The sequence below is a fragment of the Mastigoproctus giganteus genome, chromosome 14 (genome assembly GCF_048544385.1).
Source record: "Mastigoproctus giganteus isolate SK-2022 chromosome 14, ASM4854438v1, whole genome shotgun sequence".
NCBI classification, from domain to species: Eukaryota; Metazoa; Arthropoda; class Arachnida; order Uropygi; family Thelyphonidae; genus Mastigoproctus; species Mastigoproctus giganteus.
In genome coordinates this window covers 11,787,473-11,809,482 of record NC_143588.1, presented here as the reverse complement: position 1 = coordinate 11,809,482, position 22,010 = coordinate 11,787,473, and the positions used below count along the sequence as shown (strand labels likewise).

The following is a 22,010-nucleotide window of genomic DNA, read 5'->3' as shown; positions in this document are numbered from 1 at the left end:
GAGTTTGCTAAAGAAAGTAAAATTTGTTTCTCAGTAGTTAGTAGATATGATAACAATAGAAATCAGATATTGACTGTCACTTTTAGTTAGGAATTTCCTAGAGCATTCTCAGCATATTTACTGGAGTTGTAAAAGTTACAAGCTCAAGAGGTATTATTTAACTACGTGCTACAAGTGTCCACTATGGACATATGGGGGGGGGGGTTGTTATGTAACAGAAATAGTTTGTTCTCATTGTGAAAGGAGCAGGCACTTATCAGGAATGCTCATATAGGAAACGAAACCTACTTGTGTGAACTGCTCAGCTGTGATTTCTCCATCACATTTTTTCAAAACACATTGTGTCCATCATTCCAGAATGTGCTGCAGTTGGTTAGGAGCAGGACATAGACTTTTTAGTTTTTACTTCAGGATTCATAGACTTACTGATTGCTGTTGCTTCAAGCCCTCTACAAAGTTTTGTTTTTTTTTCTTTCCTACTTCTTTCTTCTTCTACTGCCTTTTCTCTTTTTGTATTGCTATTTTTCTCTATTTATTTATCTTTATTTGGTATTATCAGTATGTAGTAGTAGTAGTGGCAAATGATGCAAGCTTATTTAGCATTGGCCAAAAAAAAAAAAAAAAAAAAACACACTTCTCCCATTCATACCCTCCAAGAATTTGTCTAGTTCTTTCTTGAATTTATTAAAACTATCTGCTTCTGCAAGAACAGATGGAAGACTGTTCCAACAATCAACCACCCACTTGCTGAAAGCAAACTTCCGCACATCTATCCTGCAACCGTCTTTTCTCAACTTAAATGTATGCTCCCTTGTGTATGGAGTCTCAGCAAGAGGAAGAATGCCATTCACATTCAGCTTACTCAATCCATTCAAGGCCTTAAACACCTCAATTAGATCACCCCGCAGGTTCCTAGTCTCCAGAAGCTGCAATTCACAGAACTGAAGCCTTTCTAGGTAAGAGCATCCTTTTGTTCCCTTCACCAATCTAGTTGCCCTTCTCTAGATTCCAGCAGATCTACATCACTTCCTAAAGAGAGGCCTCCAGACCTGTATACGATATTCAAGATGCAGCCTAGCCATGGACTTGTACAAAGGGATAATCACCTTCTTATCCCTGCTAGCAGAGTTTCTGTATATCATTGACAAGACCTCATGAGCTGTCATGGCAGCATGTCTGCACTGCTCAGAGAATTTCATATCTGATTGCACAATTACCCCCCCAAGTCTTTTCATTTTCCACTAACTTCAGCATAGTACCACATAGTTGATCAGTTACTCTGGGATTACTGCTATGCATATTCAAATATAGAAATAGTAGTTGAAGTTTAACTTTGACAAATTGTCATTGTTGAAGTTTGACTGCCATTTCTCAGCCCATCGACTCAATTTTCCTAGCTCTTGTTGCAGTAGCTCACCCTGATGATTGTTGTTAACCACCCTGCCAACCTTTGTAACATCTGCGAACTTTGACATTAAGCCCAATATACCTTCATCAATATCAGTTAATAAATATTGAAAACAACAATGGGCCCAGCACTGAACCCTGGGAGTCCACTGATAATATTAGTCCACGAAGAGCAGTGTCCATTGATAACTACTCTGCCTTCTACTTATCCATCCCGTTATCTATAGCAATAACCTGCATTTAATGCCACATTACTCCAGTTTATACAGCAATGTTTTATGAAACAGGATCAAAAGCTACAGTATGCAGATAGTGAATCCCTGGCCAGCTCTATGTGCCAGGGATGATAACCAAGAAGTGGCAGTATATGTTTTAAATTATCTGTACGGTACTGTAAATACGTGACCGGGTTACTAGAAAAGCCGATGGTTATATTAAGTAATTTGTACTACTTTTTATTCATGAAACATCAATGATAATTTAGTCGTTGTTCCAGTGTCTGAATTATTATTAATTACTTGCCTGATTTATTTGAAGTTTGCTTAAAATTTTTTTATTATACAAAAATTATGCAATTTTTTTATATAATTTTTATATATGATGTATTTAAAATGAATAATGTAATAATAATTCTAAAATGAAGCTAATTTTTATTTATGATAAAGATAACCATTTTAAAAAAATTGTGATGAAACTAATCACATGAAGCAGTATTTTAAACATACTATTACAATGTTAATATCCTTTGCAAATCAAATTATTTTTATTTGACTTTCCACAAAACAAGTACTTAGCATTAGTAGAGGCATATGATGCAAGAAACCAAGCTTATGCAGCATCAGCCAAAAAAAAAACCACTCCCATTTCACCCCTCCATTCATTTGAAATACCTGTCCAGCTAACCCTTAAATTTATTTAGGCTATCAACTTCCACAGCAAGGGATGGAAGTCTGTTCCACCAACCAACCAACTGTCCACTGGCTAAAGGCAAATTTCCGCACATCTATCCTACATGTCTTTCCTCAATTTGAATTTATGCCCTCTCAGATGATTATTCTGAGCAAGAGGAACAATCCCATCAGCATTGAGCATGCCCAAACCATTCAAGGCTTTACACACCTCTATCAGATCACTTTGCCTGTGCCTAGTCTCCACTGTAATTTGCACAACTTAAACCTTTCTTCGTAAGAGCAACCCTTTGTTCCATTCACTAATCTTGTTACCCTTCTCTGTACTCGTTCCAGCAGCTCTACATCCTTCTTGAAATGAGGCCTCCAGACCTGTATACAGTACTTAAGGTGTGGCCTGACCATTGCCTTATACAAGGGAATAATCACCTCCTTATCCCTGCTAGAAAAATTTCTGTATATATCATTGACAAGACACCATGAGCTACTCTTGCAACTTGTCTGCACTGCTCAGAAAACTTCATATCTGCCTGCACAATTACCCCCAGGTCCTTTTCATTCTCTATCACTGTCAGTATAGTACCACAGAGTTGATACGTTACTCAGGGGTTACTGTTTCCCATATATAGTACTTTACATTTGTCAATGTTAAACTTCATTTGCCACCTCTCAGCTCATCTGCTCAATTTCCAGATCCTGTTGCAGCAACATACTGTCAGTAGTGTCCTTAACAATCCTGCCAACCTTTGTATCAACTGGAAACTTGGACATTAAGCTTGATATACCATCATCAATATCATTTATATATACAGAAAACAACAATGGACCCAACACTGAAACCTGAGGGACTCCACTAATAACATTAGTCCACGATGAGCAGTGTCCATTGATTACCACTCTCTGTCTTCTCCCCCCTCAACCATCCCCTTATCCATAGCTGCAATTTGCCCCCAATGCCACATTGCTCCAATTTGTGCAGCAGTCTTCCATGTGCAACAGTATCAAAAGCCTTTCTAAAATCCAAATATATAATGTCAAAGTTATTCCCTGCATCCAGTTCTTTTGTGACTGCATCATAGTATCCATTCAAATTGGTCAGGCCTGACTTTCCCTTAACAACAACACCATGCTGTGTCCGAGCTATCACTGAAGTCTTGTGTAGATGATCCTGCAGTGCTTCTTTAACCAGTGCCTCCATTAATTTTCCTGGAACAGAAGTTAAACTCACAGGTCTATAATTAATTGTGTCGGCCTTTGATCCTCCTTTGTGAATTGGAGTCACATTTGCACATCTCCAGTCTATGGGTACCTCCCCTGAGTCCAAAGAAGCTCTCATAATTATAGCTAATGGTTTGCTTACTTCCTTTGCTGCCTCCTTTAATATAACTGGATAGATCCCATCCACCCCGGGTTCCTTTGAATGCTTCCCATTTTGAGTTTGCTGTTGGTAACATCATCAGTTGGCCCCACTGTACAGAATTTAAACACTGTCTCAGACCATCATAGTCGCCTTTATGAAAGCAAAAACCCTTCCCTTTACCCCTAATTGTAGTTACCTCTTTGAGTAAATCCCACTTCAGCACACTGTGATCACTGACACCTAGTGGTTACTTTACCTGCAGATTCTTGATGCATGAAGAATCCCTACTGATAATGAGATCAAGAGTATTACTCCCTCTAATTGCCTCCTGAACATGCTGATGTAGAAAACAATCATCCAATAAATCCACAAAAGCCTTGCTAGTATGTGAGTGACGAACCCACAAATTCCAGTCAATATCTGGGAAATTAAAATCCCCCATTATAAGACTCTCTGATTTACTGGTCCACTGTATTTCCCTGTATAGTTTCCTATTATACTCATCAGAGTCATTAGGCCTATAGCACACTCCTACTCTCAATTTTGATCTCCCAATGCTTATTCACACCAAACTGACTCGACACTGCACTGTCCAAAGGTACTTCCAGCATCTTTTCTTTTCTTGAGGCAAACTGACAGTGAAACTCCCTTATGTTGCATCTTCATCAATTTTCCTTTACTAAATCTGGAATTGTATGATGCAATACTAAAAAAAAAAAATGAGAATTCATTGGTAGAGCAAAGGTTTAATTTATGCATTCCACATTGTTTAGGAAAGCTTGTACAGGACTTGTACATGGTGTCCTGTCTAATTTGGGTTTCCTTTACCTTATTTGGGTAAAGAGCATATTTTTCTCCATATGATGTATTTCCACTCCTTTCTTTTATTTTAAAGTAGTGAGCCAAGTCCTATACACAGTGTGCTGAAAAAATGTTGATTTATTGGCATGAGTATAAAAGAAAGGTAACAATATGTTAGCATAATTATTTTATATTACTAGTGAATATTTTTAATCAGTATAACATTGTATTGATTGACATTTCTTTTTGTCATATTTGTTGTTATTATTTTTCTGATAATTTATTTTTAAGTGATAAGTTATTTTTCTTGTCACTTGTATGCAGAGAAAATTCAGTTAAACATTTTATCTTTCAGGATGTGAAGTATCCATAACTGAGGTAGTGTTTTAAGCAGCACTTCAAAGATAAAAAATGACTGCTGGAAGATACACTTCAAGAATGAGACGATTCACTGTTCTCTGTAGTACTTTATTTTTAATACCATTAGGAATCTTAACAGTGGTGCTTGCTTATTTCTGGCCATGGGAAATATATCAACACAACCATCAAAAGTTTGAATTGAAAGCAATTGAGAGTGCACCTGAAGTAAAGATTTTGAGTTCTGTGCAAACCATTGATAGCAGTGAAGATACATGTGACTTCTACACCTGTTTTGATGTTTATAGATGCGGTCAATCAGAAAAGATTTTAGTATATATCTATCCAATTTTAAGGTAACTTTCAATTTAATATTATCCATTTTAATGTCTTATGATTATAAAATACAATAGAGGGATGATACCAGCAGAGCTTGTTCCATTTAGGTTATAGTATTATGGAAATGTCAGCAAAATTACTTACAGTTTTGAACCAGTAGCGACAGTTTGGAGAAAGAAAAAGTAGCAACAATTTAGAAAATACTTGCTGTATCTGATAACCAATGTTCTAAATTTTTTTTAATAAAATGGGCAAATCTGATCTTTTGGTCTGATCTTTGTCCAAGCAAACACCTCAGAGCTGGGTGGAGATATCATATCCTCAAAGCAGTAAATTTTTAGCATTAGCATTAGTAAAGGCACATGAAGCAAGAAAGCAAGCTTATATAGCATCAGCCAAAAAAAAAAAAAATCTAATTTCACCCACCCACTGGCTTCAGATGTTAGTCTAGTTCTGCCTTGAATCTATTTAAGCTATCAACTTCTACAACGACAGATGGATGTTTGTTCCAGCAATCAATCATATGCTGGCTAAAAGCAAACTTCTGCACATCTATCTTACAACTGTCTTTCCTCAATTTGAATTTATGCCCTCTCAGGCGATTATTCTGAGCAAGAGGAAGAAACCCTTCAGCACCGAGCATGCTCAAATCATTCAAGGCTTTATACACCTGTCAGTTCACCTCGCAGGTGCCTAGTCTCCAGACTGTAATTTGCAAAACTTAAGCCTTTCTTCATAAGAGCAACCCTTTGTTCGATTCACTAATCGTATTGCCCTTCTCTGCACTCGCTCCAGCAGCTCCACATCCTTCTTAAAATAAGGCCTCCAGACCTGTATACACTACTCAAGCTGTGGCCTAACCATTGCCTTATACAAGGGGATAATCACCTCCTTAACCATGCTAGAAAAATTCCTGTATATTATTGGCGAGACACCATGACCTACTCTTGTAGACCGTCTGCACTGTTCAGAAAACTTCATATCTGCCTGCACAATTACCTCCAGGTCCTTTTCATTCTCTACCACTCTCAGTGTAGTACTACGTAGTTGATACGTTACTCTGGGGTTACTGTTTCCCATATGCAGTACAGGCTGACTTCAATTAATGTGATCAATTTGTTATGCGAGAGCATCGCGCAAAATGGAAACGCGTTAATCGAATATAATAATCAATAGGAAAAATTATAATTGGTCCTTGACCTTCAGGAATGTGCATAAAGAATTTTAAAGATACCTTTTAAATAACCTTTTAAAACTACCTTTTATACCTTTTAAAAATACCTTTTAAATTATTTTTTAATGAAAATAATTATGGAATTACATGTTTATTGCATAAACAGCGGTTCCAAAACTGGGAGCCAAGGAATATTTTAAATTTTCTAGGGAAACACAGTGATACTCGACATCTGTCAGACACTGTGCAAACTACTAGCTCGAGGTAGTTCACAGTTTCAACGTTATTTATTAAGGTGTTTGGACCTAAGTTTAACTTAGATCCAACCTTAATAAACGGAACTGTTAGGTATTTCTTTTCGTCCCAGTGAGCAGTGAAAAAATTACCGACACACTAAGGGTGCTGTGAACCAAGAAAGTCTGGGAACCTCTGAAATAAAATACACAGTGAAGAAACAATTTGTTATGGAAATATTTTAATAGAGTCATTTGAACAGTGTTGACTTTCTCTTTTCATCAATCAATTTTTAATAGCTGACAACAATCTTCTCTGGGCCCTGGTGAAATAAATATCCCAGGGAACCTCAGAGGTTCTCCGCGTTAAGAAAGGTTTCATCTAGTTCTTTTACCGTTATCTCCTTCGCGGTAACATTTTCATCTAGCTCATTTAAAAATTAGAATTTTTAAATGCAAGTCTGCATTGGTTTTATTAGCAGGAGACAATCAAGTAACACATCTTCTTCCGATAGTTGATGGAACACACTGAGGCGGGCAGCAGACAAACATTTGTTTATTGCCCATCCGACACACGGTAAGCTTAACGTGCGATTCAAATCTTTTTCATCTATCACGTAAAAAAAGAAAGAAAAAAGATCGCATTAACTGGAAATTTTCATCGTGTAAAGTGAAAAGTGGTATAATTTTTTCAAACAGCGGTAACTGAAAGTGCGTCAATTGAAATTGTGTTATGTGAGGCTTGGCTATACTTTACATTTGTCAATGTTAAATTTCAGTTGCCACCTCTCAGCCCACCTGCTCAACTTTTTTAGATCCGTAGCAGCAGCATACTGTCATTAACATCATTAACAATCCTTCCAACCTTTGTATCGTCTGAAAACTTGGACATTAAGCCTGAAATACCATCATGAGTATCATTAATAAATAAAGAAAACAGCAATGGACCCAACACTGAAGCCCTTAGGACTCCACTAATAACATTACTCCACAAAGAGCAGTGTCCATTGATTACCACTCTCCGTCTTCTCCCACTCAACCATCCCTTTAGTAAAAAAGGCCTACGTGCTCTGGATTCATTACGAAAATTTTATTTTGTTTCTCAGAGCAAACTAAACTAGAATTACAATTAATAAGCTTTCAGCTGGGAGGCAGCCTTCTTCAGATTGAATACATGAATGGCAGTTGGAATAGAGATGTGCACTGCCAGGATGGTGCATGAGGTGCGTGGTTAATTGTTTGTTGATGTTTGTGGCTGTGACATATGGTGGTGATGTGGCCAGCGTTTGTCTATGGATAGAATTACTGCCTCTGTGATGGGGTTAACTTGGCAACCACTGTTCCTGTTCAAAGAGGCATCCGAGCATTTTATATTTAACAATTTCAACCAGGGGAGGTTGGAACAGAAACAGTTCCTGTTCCTCTTTGAACAGGAACAGTGGTTGCCAAGTTAACCCCATCACAGAGGCAGTAATTCTATCCATAGACAAACGCTGGCCACGTCACCACCATAGGTCACAGCCACAAACATCAACAAACAATTAACCACGCGCCTCACGCACCATCCTGGCAGTGCACATCTCTATTCCAACTGCCATTCATGTATTCAATCTGAAGAGGGCTACCTTCCAGCCGAAAGCTTATTAATTGTAATTCTAGTTTAGTTTGCTCTGAGAAACAAAATAAAATTTTCATAACCATCCCTTTATCCATAGCAGCAATTTGCCTCCAGTGCCACACTGCTCCAATTTGTGAAGCAGTCGTCCATGTGCAACAATATGATAAAGATAACAATTTTAAGCATCAAAAGCCTTTCTAAGATCCAAATATATGATATCAAACTTATTCGCTGCATCCAGTTCCTTTGTAGCCACATCATAGTATCCAATCAAATTGGTCAGACAAGACTTCCCCTTAACAAAACCATGCTGTGTCCAAGCTATAACTGAAGCCTTGTCTAGACGATCCTGCAATGCTTTTTCAACCAGTGCCTCCGTCAATTTCCCTGGAACAGAAGTTAAAGTAACAGGTCTGTAATTACTTGTGTCGCCCTTTGATCCATTCGTGAATTGGGGTCATATTTGCAGTTCTCCAGTCCATGGGTACCTCCCCTGAGTCCAAAGGAAGCTCTCATAATTATGGCTAATGGTTTGCTTATTTCCTTTGCTGCCTCCTTTAATATAACTGGATAGATTCCATCCACCCCAGGTGCCTTTCTTATGTTTATCTTCAACAATTTCTCCTCCACTTTGCTCTCAGTTATTACTAAATCATCTTGCTCACTGCCAGAGTTTAATTCACCTCTGGCATTCCCCTCCCTGAACTCCTCATGTGTGAATGTAGTTGCAAAATACCCATTTAGTTTGTTAACTACCTGAGAAGGATCATGAACAGTTGAACCATCAATGTCCAATGGCCTAATCTGATTCATCCCCTTCCTTCTAGATATTATATAAGTAAAGAACTCTTGGCTGTTTTTCTTTGCATCCTTTGCAAAAGATTTCTTGTAATCTGCCTTTGCCTGTCTCACCTCCTTTGTGACTTGGTTACAGACCAGCTTATATCTATCATAGGCTTCAGTGTCACCCTTTAATTTATATGTATTCCATGCATTTACTTCTCTGCCACATGTCTCATTAGTTCATCCGACATCCATTTAGGCCTAAACCTTGAACAATATTTCTTTAGTTGGTATGAAAAGCTTAGTAGCTTCCAAGATTAAGTCTTTGAATGCTTTCCATTTTGAACTTGCTGTTGGTAACATCATCAGTTGGCCCCACCGTATAGAATTTAAATACTGTCTCAGACCTACGTAGTTGCCTTTACAAAAGCAAAAACCCTTCCCTTTACCCCTGATGATAGATACCTCTTTGAGTAAATCCCACTTCAGCACACTGTGATCACTGCCACTTAGTGGTTCCTTTATCTGCAGATTCTTAATGCATGAAGAATCACTACTGATAATCAGATCAACACTATTACTCCCTCTAGTTGCCTCCCGAACACGCTGCTGTAGAAAACAAACATCCAATAAATCCACAAAAGCCTTGCTAGTGTGTGAGCGATCAATCCACAAATTCCAGTCAATATCTGGGAAATTAAAATCCTCCATTATAACACTTTCTGATTTACTGGCCCACTCTATTTCCTTGTACAGTTGTTTATTATATCAGAGTCATTAGGCCTATAGCACACACCTACTCACAATTTTGATTTCCCAGTGCTTACGTCACACCAAACTGACTCGACACTGCACTGTACAGCCGTGTCGACTGGCTGTACTTCCTTGGAATTTGTGTTTTTTAACTAATAGCATAGCCCCTGCTCCCTTCCTATCCTGTCTATCTTTCCTGTACACATTGTACTCCCCAAATTCCATTTCTGCATTCCTTATATCTGTGTGACATCACGTCTCTGATATCCAAACAATATCTGTCTTTAATGTCTTGACTAGCACTTAAAGCTCATCAAATTTATTAACTGTACTCCTAGCATTGGTGTATGTGCAAGTATACATGCAGCTGTTCCTATTCTTAGCTACCCTAATACAGCCCATGTGTTTACTTGTACTGCAATGACTCCCAGCAGTCTCTGAAACCCCCTACATTTTGTTTTCCAGGCTACTGCTCATTCCAATAGAAGCAGTGCAAGAATCACTTTTACCTCTGCCAGCGGCTATTAATCTATTAGTCCGTGAATCTCCCCCAAAGCTAGCAGTTTTCTGACCCACCTAACACTGCCTCGATAGCATCAGCAAATATTCTTGCACCCTTTCTATTTAAGTGTATCCCATTCCTGAGAAGCAGTCTCTCCTCTTAACAAGCACAGACCAGCTAAGAAAAATTCTACCCCTTGATCCTTACACAATCTCTCCAGGGCCGAATTGATCGGCAAGGCTCTCATCATATACTCCCTCCTATCGCGTCTGGGCAGAATTGCAGACACTTTCAAATTCAACCCTAATTCACAGCTTTTTTTTACTGTGCTTTAACTGTGAATTGAACCATAGTAATGTAATATAATGAGCAATATGCAGTTTTTATTATTATATTTTATATATCCATATTTATTATTATATTTATGATAAAGTTTGTTAGAAGGTCTTGGAATTAATTTCCGTTCATAAACAAATTAGTGACTTGAATGGCCAAAAAATTATCCAAAAATATATGGCAAACAACCCCCTTCCACAATGGAAGTGAGTAGCCCTCTGGGCACCTCAGATCACAATTTTGTCATCATCGCTTCTCCAGTGGAGCCTTTCTGTTGTGAGCATTCTTTGCCTCATATTGTTTGGTATTACAATTATGCAAACTGGGATGATCCGTGAGATTTATATTCTTCTTTCTTTGGTTTGATTACTGTTTTAACTCTTTTCTTGTCAATATTTGCTCAGCTTGTGCCAGTGAAATTTTTCTTGTGGGGTTGAAATCCTTTATTTCACACTCTACCATAAAATCTCATCCTTTATCTGAACTTTTGTTTTCCAATCACTGTTACTAAGGCTGTTCAAGATAAGAATGTTGCATATTGCAATTGCCTTGGATCCAAATCTCCAGGGTTATTTTCTGGCTACACCAAAGTCTGCAACGATTGTAAAGCATTCCAAACTAGATTTTGAATAGGCTAAGAGTAGCATCTTGCTTCTTGTCCATACAAGAAGCAAGTTGCATGCTATTGGCAAACGTTTGCCCATCTCTACCCCACCTCTATTAAAACCTGATGGTTATGTTGCCATATCAGCTAACGATAAAGCCAGCTTGCTAGCAACATACCTTTCTTCAAACTCTTATATTGATGATCTTTGTAAACCACCACCTATCATTCCTAGTACACTTCATTCAAGGCCTGCTGTGGATTTCCATCAAAAGGATGTCAGAAGAATTTTGAACTGTCTTGATGTCAAAAAAGTGCCAGGTCCTGATGCTATTTTTCCACTTGTTCTCAAAACCAGTACTCCTGAGCTTACTCCTGTTTTACATTGCCTTTTTACATTTTTTATTCTACTGTTATTTTTCCTTCTCCTTGGAAATTTGCCCATATCCAGCCAGTTCCTTACCTCCCTCTCCCTCTCTCTCTCTCTCTCCCTAAGGTAATGGAGAAATCCATTAACCACCAACTCCTAAACTATTTAGGAACTTTCCATCTGATCAGTGGTCTCCAATATGAATTCTCTGTGTTGATCCACCATTAATGTATGGCCATATATCTGTGGACACATTCTGTGGAAAAGTAAGCAGTTGCTCGCGACATATCAAAGGCTTTTTATTACATTTGGCATAAAGTTCTTCTAAATAAGCTTCTATCTTATGGTTTTGTAATTGAGTATCCAGTAAACCACCGCTTTCTTTGACAGCTCACTGCGGGTGATAATTAGAATACAGATGAATTAGAATACAGATAAATTAGAACACAGATGGCTCTGTGTTCTAATTTCTCCATTAATGCTTGTATTCTGAAGTTCACCTCTTTCTCCTGCTCTTCCTCTTGTATACCAATGATCTTCCACTGACTGGAAATCCTATCCATCATGTTGCTGATGATAGCTCATTGCATTCCACCTTCCAGTTTGTGAAAACTTGCCCTACACAAACAACTTCATTGTCTCACATATTCACTGCCAATTCCTTAAATGCTGATTTACAGGTAATTCTCCAGTGGGGACAAAGGTAACTTAATTTTAACCCTTCTAAAACTCAGTCCTGTGTTATGTCTCTCATAAAAGGATTCTTCTGTTCCTGTGCTTATCTTTGGCGATACTCAGATTTCTAGACAAGATCACATGTCTCTATTAGGGATTACCCTGTTGGCATAAGAATTACAAATATTGCTTATTTTGCATCTTAAAAATATGGATTTTTCTCTTTCACTCTCAGCATTACTGTTCTTCTAAACAGCGTGTGTGTGTGTGTGTGTGTGTGTGTGTGTGTGTGTGTGTGTGTGTGTGTGTGTGTGTGTGTGTGTGTGTGTGTGTTCGGTGCAGAGTGTGAAGAAATTAGGTGGCAACTCAGCATTCTGATGAGTGTTTATGAGAGCTAGAAGAGTAGTGTGGATGCTCTCAAAAGAATTAAAATGGGACCCATGAAGATCTGAGATGCCCAACTTAATGCAAGAGCTTACACTTGTGCATCAGGGAACACAATGGAAACCCCCAAGGCATAATGCGAGGTCCCACAGGAGGTAGCTATTGTTGGTGACTCTATTGTCAGGGAAACAGGAAATATATTGTGCAAAAAGGATAGATGGAATAGGACCAGGTTTACATCTACCAGAGACAAATTTTAATGATGTTGTAGAGTAGATATCATCTTTTAATGGCACAAAGATGATATTGTTGTACATGTTGGCACTAAAGAGTAGGAGGTCTGTGGACTCACTTAACAAGTACAGTGCAGTGTTGCACAATCTCTTAGCCGTAGAGAGATTGTGCAAGGCTACTGGGGTAGAATTTTTCTCATCGTGGTCTCTGCTTGTTAATCGGAAAACTGCATCTACAGGGATAACATAAGCAAGAAAATTTGCTGATGTTATTGAGATGGTGTGATGTGGATCAGAAAACTGATAGCTATGGGGGGGGATATACTGAGACTAATAGATTAACCACAGGCCACAGTCAGAGGTGAAAGTGATTCTTGCACTTCTTCTATTGGAATGTGCAGCAACCTCTAAAGCCAGGTGCTGAGGATTTCAAGGCCTGCTGCGAGTCATCACGGAATATGGGTAGTGTTAGGGTAAATAAGAGAAAAATAGGTAATGTGTACTTGCATTGTTCACCAATGCTAGGAGCAGAGTAAATAAATTTGATGAATTTGAAGTGCTGGTGAAGTCATCATCAGACATTGTTTGGGTATAAGAGGTATGGAGTCACTCAGATATAAGGGATGCAGAATTTTAATATGGGGAGTACAATGTATACAGAAATGACAGACAGGGTAGGAGGGAGAGGTTATGTCCTTAGTTAAGAAGCACATAAAATTTAAGATGGTGTATCCAGTCAATATGGTTGGCCAGTTTAGCATGAGTCAGCTTGGTGTGACATAAGCATTGGGAAAGTGAAAATGAAAGTAGGGGTGTGTTATAGGCCTAATGATCCTGATGAATACAAGGAACAACTGTACATAGAAGTAGAGTGAGCCAGTGAATCAGTATGTCTTATATTGAGAACTGGAACTTGACTGGACTGGAACTTGTGGGTTGGTCACTCACACACTAGCAAGACTATTGGATGACTGTCTTCTACAGAAGCATGTTAGAGGGGCAGCAAGAGAAAACAATACTCTTGATATGATTATCAGCAATGATTCTTCATGCAATAAAAATGTGCGGATAAAAGAACCACTAAGTAGCAGTGATCACAGTGTATTGAAGTATGATTTGCTTAGGGATGTAATTACCATTATAAAAGGAAGTGTTTTCTTTCATAAAGGAGATTGCAGTTGTCTCAAACAGCTTTTAAATTCTATGCAGTGGGACCAACTAATAATGTTACCAACAACAAATTCTGAATTGGAAGCATTCGGGGAAATAATTATAGAAGATACTAGGCTTTTTATACTAACTAAGAAATACAATTCAGGGATTTATAGAAATTATCAGATGATACAGAAGCCTATGGTAGATATAAACTAGGCTGCAATCAAGTCACAAGGCAAGCCAAAGCAGATTATGAGAAATCTTTGCGAAGGGATACAAAGAAAAACAGCAAAGAATTCTTTACTTATGTAAACACTACAAGGAAGGGGATGAATTGCATTGGTATTGGTGTTTTAACATTTAATGCTCCTTCACCAGCTAGAAGTTTATCAAATTCTATCAGAAAGCTAAATGATTTTGTCATAACTGAGAGGAAAGTGGAAGTGAAATTGTTGAAGTTAAACACAAGAAAGACACCTGGGTTGGACGGATGTATGAATGATACAGAGGTTGGCAGGGTGGTTAATGAGAGTAATGATGGTATGCTATTGCAACTGGAGCTAGAAGGATTAGGCAGATGGGCTGAGAAATAGCAATTGAAGTTCAATCTTGATAAAAGAAAAGTACTGCATATGGGTAGCAGTAACCCCAGGGTACTGACTGTGTGGTAGTACTACTCTCAGGTTAGTGGATAATGAAAAACACCTAGGGATCGTTATATAGTCAGTGCAGACAGGCTCCCAGGACAGCTCAGTTTTGTCAATGATGAACAGCAATTTTGCTAGCAGGAATGAAGTGATTATCCCATTGTGCAATGATCAGGCCACTTCTTGAGTACTGCATACAGATCTGGAGTCCTCGTTTTAGGATGGATGTAGCACTGTTGCAACAGGTACAGAGAAGAGCAGTGAAATTTGTGAGGGGAAGCAATGGGGTGCCTCTTACCACGAAAAGCTTGAATTCTGTAAATTGCAGCATCTGCATCTGTTAGGTGATCTGATTGAGGTGTTTTGTTTGAATGGATTGAGCAGGCTCAGTGCTTACTCTTTTTCAGACTATGCACATTCTTCCATTTTTCAATTTCTAAAAGAAAACAAAAAGCAAACAACTTTATAATATAGTTTATTTCATGACAATGTGCTTAATTTACTCTCTGCAGCATATGACTTACATTAATTAAAAAGGATCATTAATTTGGAAGAGAAGTTTAGGAATGCTATTTGTAAATTGCTGGAATGGAGTTTTGGAGAATTCAGACTGAAGCCAAATCTCTATTGAAAGTTTTCCATTTTTCAATTTATAAAAGTTGGCAGGTATGAAATTATGATTAGTCAAGGTGTTTTTGTCTGATGCTGAATAAGTTTTCTTCCATAGCTGGATATCATCATTTTTCTCTTTTTTGGTGATTCCCTTTTACTTCTGACACTTTCTCTCTCTCTCTCAGGATAACTCAGAATAGTGACAAATGGGCCTGGAGTACTGGGGTCCATAGTTTTTTCAAATAGATATTTACAGTATACCCAGTATAAAATAAAATATAAGTACATTCAGTAGCTTTCGGAACCCGTGTCCCTTTATCAACTGACAAATTTGAATACATTACAAGCAAAGTGTGGCACGTTACTCATGCGTCATTGTTGTAGCACGGACGTGTGCTGCCTTACGCCAGTGATCATCCATCAATAAAACGGTTGTCTCCAGGATGGGATGTATACGCATGCCTTTCTGGCGATTTAATGCCTTAGGGTTGTTTATTATGTTTAGTGACTCTAGCCATAGGCGGTGGCGAAAGTGTCGCGCGTGGTCCACTATCTCAAAGTCGCGTTTGGGGTCAAGATCGTGGTTGGTAGCCCAAAAATGTTCTGCAAGCGCGGACTGGTCAGTTTCGGCAAGCCGGATTGCTCTGTCGTGTTCCGTGAGGCGATCCTGGAGACGTCTCGATGTCTCACCTACGTAGCAACTGTTACAGGCCCTACAGGTGATACGGTACACTACATTGCTGCGTAAGACAGGTGTGACAGGGGTCTTCACACTGGAGACAAGTGAACGTAGGTTCCTACCTGGTAATTGCACACATTTGATGTTGTAACTTCTCAGGATCTTCGAGATACGTCCTGACACTCCTGGATAGTACGGAATGTAGGCGGATGATATGCCGACTTGCTTCGGAGGTCTTGGGTTGGAAGTAAGTTCTTGTGCCTGTAACAAGCATCTGTTTAGTACATGGGATGGATAACTGCATCTGGTTAGGTCCGCCTTCACACGGGAGATCTCGTTACGTCTAATTGTGTCGGTGCTGGAATGGCTCCAGGCCCTGGAGAACAGGGTGCGGGCAGTGCTATTGAGATGGCTTGGAGCGTGGCCGGACCCGTAGCAGATACACCAGAACCCACCTACACCTATTACTACATGGTGTAGATACGTCGACGATATTTTTACCATAATACCACGTGGTTCTGAAACGGTACTACCTGACCCTCCCGTTAAAGTCTTGAAACGTCTGGAAGCAAATGTTAATAAGCTTGTCCACGCATGGCTTAAAGATAAGAAGATCCCGACCGCGACTCACCATCTTCTGCGTGCTACTGGCTGCCAACTACCGCAATTCTACGGATTACCAAAGATCCATAAACCGGGTATTCCTCTCAGACCTATAGTGTCTTGCTGCAGTGCCCCAACGTATGAACTGTCCAAACACATCGCGAGCCTCCTCTCGCCTCTTATAGGTAATACATCTCACACCGTTAAAAACAGCAGTGAATTCATTAACATCATTAAGGACATTTCAATCCCTGATAACTCTGTTTGACGTGGTTTCTTTATTCACCTCGATTCCCGTCCAACAGGCCGTGCACTGCGCCAGAAGGCTCCTTGGGAGCGACTTAAGCCTCCAATCCAGGACGTCACTATCCACTGATGACATCTGTACCGCCCTCAACCTATGCCTCTCTAGCAGCATCTTCACCTTTGAAGACTCACTCTACAAACAAGTACATGGCACTGCTATGGGTGCCCCTGTCAGTTCCGTAGTAGCTAACATCGCCATGGAAGATCTGGAGAAGCAGATACACCAGAACCCACATACACCTATTACTATGTGGTGTAGATACGTCGACGATATTTTTACCATAATACCACATGGTTCTGAAACGGTACTACTAGAATACCTCAACTCTCTATCCAATTTCATCAAGTTTACCGTAGAATCAGAGGTGGACGGTTCGCTCCCGTTTCTGGACGTGCTAGTGCATCGCGTAGGCCCACATCTAGAGACCTCAGTATACTGCAAACCCATGTGGTGCGGTCAATTCACCAACTACGGGTCCGGCCACGCTCCAAGCCATCTCAATAGCACTGCCCGCACCCTGTTCTCCAGGGCCTGGAGCCATTCCAGCACCGACACAATTAGACGTAACGAGATCTCCCGTGTGAAGGCGGACCTAACCAGATGCGGTTATCCATCCCATGTACTAAACAGATGCTTGTTACAGGCACAAGAACTTACTTCCAACCCAAGACCTCCGAAGCAAGTCGGCATATCATCCGCCTACATTCCGTACTATCCAGGAGTGTCAGGACGTATCTCGAAGATCCTGAGAAGTTACAACATCAAATGTGTGCAATTACCAGGTAGGAACCTACGTTCACTTGTCTCCAGTGTGAAGACCCCTGTCACACCTGTCTTACGCAGCAATGTAGTGTACCGTATCACCTGTAGGGCCTGTAACAGTTGCTACGTAGGTGAGACATCGAGACGTCTCCAGGATCGCCTCACGGAACACGACAGAGCAATCCGGCTTGCCGAAACTGACCAGTCCGCGCTTGCAGAACATTTTTGGGCTACCAACCACGATCTTGACCCCAAACGCGACTTTGAGATAGTGGACCACGCGCGACACTTTCGCCACCGCCTATGGCTAGAGTCACTAAACATAATAAACAACCCTAAGGCATTAAATCGCCAGAAAGGCATGCGTATACATCCCATCCTGGAGACAACCGTTTTATTGATGGATGATCACTGGCGTAAGGCAGCACACGTCCGTGCTACAACAATGACGCATGAGTAACGTGCCACACTTTGCTTGTAATGTATTCAAATTTGTCAGTTGATAAAGGGACACGGGTTCCGAAAGCTACTGAATGTACTTATATTTTATTTTATACTGGGTATACTGTAAATATCTATTTGAAAAAAAAAAAATAACTCAGAATGTTTTTTTTTTTTTTTTTTGGCTGGTGCAGAAAAAGCCTCAAGGCTTCCTTACACCATATGGTTAATTATAATAATAATAATAATAAATCATTTGGGCTCATTAAATTTGTGAGGGGAGAGAATAAAGACAAGAATGAAAGAGAAAGAGAATAATCTTTTTATTATTTGTTCATTCATACTTTTTGTTACTTAAACATTAATGAAGGACATAATTGTAGGAATTAATTAATTAAAGAATATTATTATTATTAGCTATATGGTGCAAGGAAGCCTGAGGCACCAGCAAAAAAAAAAAAAAAAATCCTGAGCCACCCTGAGAGAGAGAGAGAGAGAGAGAGAGAGAGAGAGAGAGAGAGAGAGAGAGAGAGAGAGAGAAGGGAATCACCAAGAAAGAGAAGACTGATGCTATCCAGCTCAGGACCCTGGGTGTGCCATGCCCATACTCACCAGATGTGGGCCCTTCATAAACTGCAGTGCTAGTTCATGAACACATCCGAACAGTCTTGGTCAGTTGTGTTCATGTGGAATGATACATTTCAATGTATCATTCCATGATTTATTCTTTAATAAGATTTTTTTAAAAATTTTTTTAATTCTCATTTCCAGTTTGTCAGTTTGCAGAATGTTATATTAACTGTTATTCTTTCCTTTTATTTATCATATATTATTTATAGTATTAAAATAAGATTTTTTAATGTTTCAATTAAGTGTTGATTGAAGGAGCGTTGATTTCTACTTTTAAAGTGAATTTTAATGTGCACTAAAAACTTAAATAAATGTATACCTTTAATGATTACTGCCTTTATTAAGTAGTAATATGCAGTAATTAGTCATGTTTTACCATCTTCAAATATTACATAAAGCTTTTTTTTTTGCCCTTTACTCCTTTCACCCTTTTTCCCAATGTATTTAGATATGAAGATGAGAAAGGAGTACCAATTTCTACATCCCTTTCTCAAGAATTTGTTGAAATATTGGAAGCTATTTTAGAGAGTCAATATTATACCAATGATCCATTAAAAGCATGTATATTTGTTCCTTCTGTTGATCTTTTAAATCAAAATAACATACGATTGAAAGAAATGGCCCAAGTTTTAACTTCATTACCATAGTAAGTATCCATCTATTAATAATATATATTATACAAAATAATATATATGTGTTTGCACATGCACAGCTTATACTATATGTTACAAGGGTCAGTTGAGAAGCTGAACTAATGTTTTTTAATTCATAACATCAGTGCCAAGTGCTGTGGAAAATTCCAACTAGGTTCTCCATGTTGCTAAGAGTTTCTAGTTAGTATGTAGTGTAGTGGTATTTCCATGTGGCTGTTCTTTTTAATTGGAAGCTATTTTGAACACATTATTTCACTGTTTTTTTTTGTCTCAGTGGGTATTATTTATAGTGTAGTCTCTCTTTTTTTTTTTAAGTTTTTGGAAAAAGGGACCACCATCAGTTCAGTATGATACAATGAAACATTGAACGTACTCCAAAAAAAGGAATCATGGTCTGGAAAATGTTGCTACAGAAATGTTATTTCAATGTGGCAATTGTGCAGCCATTCAGCATTGACAAAAACTGTATTACTGGGATTTGGATTTGAAGTTGTTTTCCATCCACCTATAATCCTAATTTGACCCCAAGTGACATTTTTTTATTTCCAAATTGTTCCAAGGCAGCAGATGTGACTCCAATGAAAAAGTTAAATGCAGCCATGAAAAGTTAATTGGAGACAAAAATATGTTTGTTTGTTGTTTGTTTATTTGGTTTTCAGGAACATTAGCAACTAAGGCCATATTGCTCCGGGGATATGCGGTGGTCATTCCCTGACCTTTCTGCATCCTCCGTATTTGGTGATCACGGGCTCGAACTCTGGTCTAATCAAGAAGCGTGTGCTTCGAACTGCTTCTCCTGCCTACTTGGCTACGGAGGTGCCACAAAAATATACAAAACTTGTTAAGCACTGAACAAAAATGTTTAAGTTTAGGTGTAAAAAAAAATGAAACATCATTAAAGATACCTTTTTTTTATTTATCAGTATAATGCCTCCTGCAGCCTAACTTCTGAAGGAAGTTAGGCTGTAGGAGGCATTATTTTTTTAATCCACTCTTGTATATAGTGTAACTTAAAAAGACATAATTATTTCTATGAATATATAAGGAATTATAGTTCTATTAAGTATTAGCATTAGTAGAGGCATATGATGCAAGAAAGCAAGCTCATGCAGCATCAGCCAGGAAAAAAAAAAAAAAAAACTTCCACTTCACCCCTCCGTTCGTTCGAAATACCTGTCCAGCTGAGCTTAAATTTATTTAGGCTATCAACTTCCACAATAAGGGATGGAAGTCTGTTCCACCAACCAACTACCCGCTGGCTAAAGACAAATTTCCGGACATCTATCCTACATCTGTCTTTCCTCAATTTGAATTTATGCCCTCTCAGGTGATTATTCTGAGCAAGAGGCAGAATCCCATCTGCATTGAGCATGCTCAAACCATTCAAGGCTTTATACACCTCAATCAGATCACTTCGCAGGTGCCTAGTCTCCAGACACTGTAATTTGCAAAACTTAAGCCTTTCTTCATAAGAGCAACCCTTGGTTCCATTCACTGATCTTGTTGCCCTTCTCTGTACTCGTCCAACAGCTCTACATCCTTCTTAAAATGAGGCCTCCAGACCTGTGTACAGTACTCAAGGTGTGGCCTTACCAATGCCTTATATAAGGGGATAATCACCTCCCTATCTCTGCTAGAAAAATTCCTGTATATCATTGACAAGACACCATGAGTTACTATTGCAGACCGTCTGCACTGCTCAGAAAACTTCATATCTGCATGCACAATTACCCCCAGATCCTTTTCATTCTCTACCACTGTCAGTGTGGTACCACAGAGTTCATATGTTACTCTGGGATTACTGCTTCCCATATGTAGTACTTTACATTTGTCAATGTTAAACTTCATTTGCCACCTCTCAGCCCATCTGCTCAACTTTTCTAGATCCTGTTGCAGCAATGTACTGTCATTAATGTCATTAACAACCCTACCAACCTTCGTATCATCTGCAAACTTGGACATTAAGCCTGAAAAGTAATTGCATCAGTGTAATTCGTAGCCATCTTCCAAAGTAATTAAATTGGCATCGTTTTAATTATATCTCGCACTGTGAATACCTTCACAATGATTTGCCATGTTATAGACAAATAACATGGCCAATAAGCATTACTTATTCTTTACTCGAATAAGTAACGCTTCACCAATGGAGAAGACTAATGTTACTTATTCTTGGCAGATATCACCACCATCCAGATGACACAGTTTTGAAGCTTGTTGGCTTCTTATCAGTGGGTGGGTGGGCAGGCACCCTGTTGTTGCAATAGTGACATCCCAGTTATGAAGTATAACTCCACAATATGAGAGATGCCTAATGGTGTGCGTGGTTTAATCTAAAAAATATTTCTTAGCTAAATGTCTAAGGGTATGAAGGAGTTTACTTATGCATGGGTGATGCACATGCATCACCCATGGGTGATGCACACACATCATTTCTACTACCAAGGTAGTTTTATTAATTCATCATTTTAATTATATCTCATATAATTAAACAACGAGTTGCCACGGTATTACCCTACCTGAAATAAATAATGCTTCACCTATGGAGAAAGACTAATGTTACTTATTCTCAATGGATACCACCACCCAGACGGCACTGTTTCGAAGCTTATTGGGTTCTCATCACTATGTGGGCAGGTTACCTGTTGTTGTTGTATGAGGTATATTTGGGTCAAACAGCACCTGGG

At 39.0% G+C, this 22,010-nt stretch overlaps 1 protein-coding gene across 3 annotated transcripts in view; it reads left to right on the top strand.

Annotated features, from left to right (window-relative positions):
• Positions 1–22,010, top strand: part of sotv (exostosin glycosyltransferase sotv) — a 266,617-nt gene that overhangs the window by 48,870 nt on the left and 195,737 nt on the right. For all 3 annotated transcript variants that reach the window (XM_090389106.1, XM_090389104.1, XM_090389105.1), the window contains exons 3-4: positions 4,832–5,189; positions 19,122–19,319. In XM_090389106.1, the coding sequence (XP_090245232.1) occupies positions 4,888–5,189; positions 19,122–19,319 (500 nt within the window). In that variant the 5' untranslated portion in view covers positions 4,832–4,887. The remainder of the gene's footprint in view (positions 1–4,831; positions 5,190–19,121; positions 19,320–22,010) is intronic.